The 2,812-nt window shown below is 48.6% G+C and overlaps 1 protein-coding gene across 1 annotated transcript; it reads right to left on the bottom strand.

The window, feature by feature from the left end:
• Window positions 1-1,068: 1,068 nt before the first annotated feature.
• LOC123167221 (E3 ubiquitin-protein ligase SIRP1) lies at window positions 1,069-2,466 on the bottom strand. The gene has a single exon (XM_044585052.1). The coding sequence runs from the start codon at window positions 2,340-2,342 to the stop codon at window positions 1,446-1,448; it is 897 nt and encodes a 298-aa protein (XP_044440987.1). The 5' UTR covers window positions 2,343-2,466; the 3' UTR covers window positions 1,069-1,445.
• Between the last annotated feature and the right edge of the window lie 346 nt (window positions 2,467-2,812).

Here is a 2,812-nt window from a genome sequence, read left to right as displayed (position 1 = left end):
AGAGATCACAAATACTCCATAGATAAGGCAGCATAATATTTCTAGCCAGAGTGTTAGTTTTGAACCCCTCTTATAAAATAGCATGCATGTTACTGATTGGACTTGTCATATCCTATCTGTTTAATTTTTGTTGTGATCTATCTGATTGCTTATTGCTCCAATTTTGCTTTCCAGGTGACCAAAGCTCAAAAAAAGGATGGACATGTGAACCAGCTAACTAAAAAACAGCAGTATCACAAATAGATGTTCGCTTAAGATTAACACAACAAATAGGAATCAGATGATTCAGGTTATATGAATCAGCTAAAATAGCAAATTAGCGCCTATAGTTTTAAAGATGATTGACAAAGGGAGTCCTGGTAAATATACTTCGAACTCGTTGACAGAGACCTTAATAATCTAAGTGATAATTCCTGCAAGCAATTCATAAAAGGCCAGCAGCTAGTTAACATGCATCACATTTTATTTCAAACCTACTAATTTCACGGTATTCGAAATTTTGCAGTATAACCAATAACAATAGACCCCTGCACAATATATTGCTTGCAGTACAACCAATACCAATTTTGCAGTATAACCAATACAAATTTCAGCTAAAATAGCAAATTAGCTCCTATATTTTTAAAGATGATTGACAAAGGGAGTCCTGGTAAATATAATTCGAACTCGTTGACAAAGACCTTAATAATCTAAGTGATAATTGCTGCAAGCAATTTATAAAAGGCCAGCTGCTAGTTAACATGCATCACATTTTATTTCAAACCTACCAATTTCACGGTGTTCAATATTCTGCGGTACAACCAATACCAATATATCCCTACAGAATATATTTGCCTACAAGAAGTCAATTCGTATAGGAAATTAATTGAACAGTGGCAAATAATTTCCCCAGTAAGTTCACTTTACTTGAATCGAAGTTCATGCAAAGAAATATAAATCCTGTAGATTTTTTTCTTGCAATGCTAGAGCATGGATACAAACTCTAGCCCATATGGCAATAAGCCACAGTGGTAACAAATAAACTACGAGCAAATAACCTGTTCATCACGTTCAGATATATAGAACATCTTTAAAAAATAGCAACTCTCAACAAATAATTACAGTTGTACCCAAAAAGAGTGTACAAGGTACAAGACTTACAAAATTAACAACAGAAAACACATATATCACCAACCATATCAGCTAACATGCGGTCCAAAGTAAGTATAATAACTCCAAGTTCAACTACATATGAATGTTCATATGATTATAAGCTATTCCAGCTTACCATCGATCAACTAGCATAGAAGATAGAACACACAAGCAAATGTAACTCAACTAGTCCATATCACAGAACCAAAGTACTGGCTTCACTGCAACTGATTAGTCCACTAAGCAGCAGTTCAATTCATGCTCCATGGACACTGGTCATAAGATGTTCTTACCTGCAAACTCTATCTTCTGGCTCAATCAAAGAAGCCCTCAATCTCACGGGTCTCTGACACGACGGCATCAGATTCTGGGGGCGGTGGCCATTCAGACGATACAGTTTCTGCGCTATTCGCAGGTCCAGCACCTCCTTCCCCTGTCATCGCCTCTGCGAGCTGAGTAGGCGACGTCGCGGCCGGAGCCACTGCATCACTATTGGTGCGGATGCGGCGGCGGTTGGTCGTAAACCGGATAGTGATCTGTGTTGGTGGCGGATCCAGTTGCTGGGGCTCCACCCCCTCGAGGTTGGTGGGCGGGAGGCAAGAGCGGCAGACAGGGCAGGAATTGTGCATCTCCAGCCACTGCACGATGCAAACGGAGTGATAGAGGTGACCGCAGGGGAGCCTCCGCGCGGCGACGGCGAGAGGGAGGTCGTCCTTGCAGATGGCGCAGACCGAGGCGGGCTCGGACACCTCGACCGTCGGCACGGCGGCGATGGAGGCCGCGGGCGCCGGGGGCTGGCCCTGCCCACCGATGTGCCCCTGCTGCTGGAGCACGGACACCGCCGCGGCCGCGGCGGTGGCCACGGAGGTGGGATCATCGTAGAGGCGGCGAACGAGGCGGGTGAGGTAGGCCTGGGCAGCGGTGTGATCGATCCCGAGGTCGATGTCGTCGGGCTCCTCCGAGGAGTCGGAGAGGAACCCCGGCGGCGGGGGCGGTGGCGGTGGAGGGGACGAGGTCGACGGGTTAGGGTTCTCCTCGAGGAAGTCGCTGCGGCAACGGGGGCAGAGCAGTAGCCGCGAGGGCGTGGCGGCCGGCGCAGGGAGGGAGACGGTGGCCTGGCACTCGTAGCAGTAGAAGACGACGGGCGCGGCCTCCGTCTCCGCCCCCGCGGCCGCCGCGTCGGCCGGAGGAGGGGAGGACGCCGCCGACATGGCTCTCTCGGGCCGGTTGAGGGCTCCGCCTCCGGCCCGCCGGTCGTCTCGTTTCTCCTCTCCCTCCCTGTTGTGTTGTGGTGGGGGCGGTGATTGGGTGGGTGCCGTGCCATCGGCTCGGTTGTTTTGGGAGTGCTTAACTATCGGCGGCCGCGCTGGGCCCGTGAGGGTCACACGAGATTAGGCTGGCGAGCCGGCCCACGCGCAAGCCCTTTCTTCTTTGATAACTGTCCCACCCGGAAAGCCCCTTTTAGACACCATGTTATTTAATTCTCAAAAAAAAGACACCATGTTATTATTCTAAAAAAGAAGGAAAAACCCTAAAAAAGCCAATAATCTGCGTCGGTCGACCGATATCATGCATGGATCGGTCACCTCGCTAGTGGCAGGATCTAGCACGCAGAGCCGTCTAATTGGATTGATTGCTTAGTCACCATCTACCAAGCAAGTAGATGGAAACAAACAAAAAA

Source organism: Triticum aestivum, chromosome 7D, assembly GCF_018294505.1.
Source record: "Triticum aestivum cultivar Chinese Spring chromosome 7D, IWGSC CS RefSeq v2.1, whole genome shotgun sequence".
Lineage (NCBI taxonomy): Eukaryota > Viridiplantae > Streptophyta > Magnoliopsida > Poales > Poaceae > Triticum > Triticum aestivum.
Note: the sequence above shows the minus strand (reverse complement) of the source record. Positions and strands in the feature narration are given on the sequence as shown.

Coding starts and splice junctions, on each gene's coding strand:
- LOC123167221 (XM_044585052.1), bottom strand. CDS start 2,342: ATGTCGGCGGCGTCCTCCCCTCCTCCGGCCGACGCGGCGGCCGCGGGG.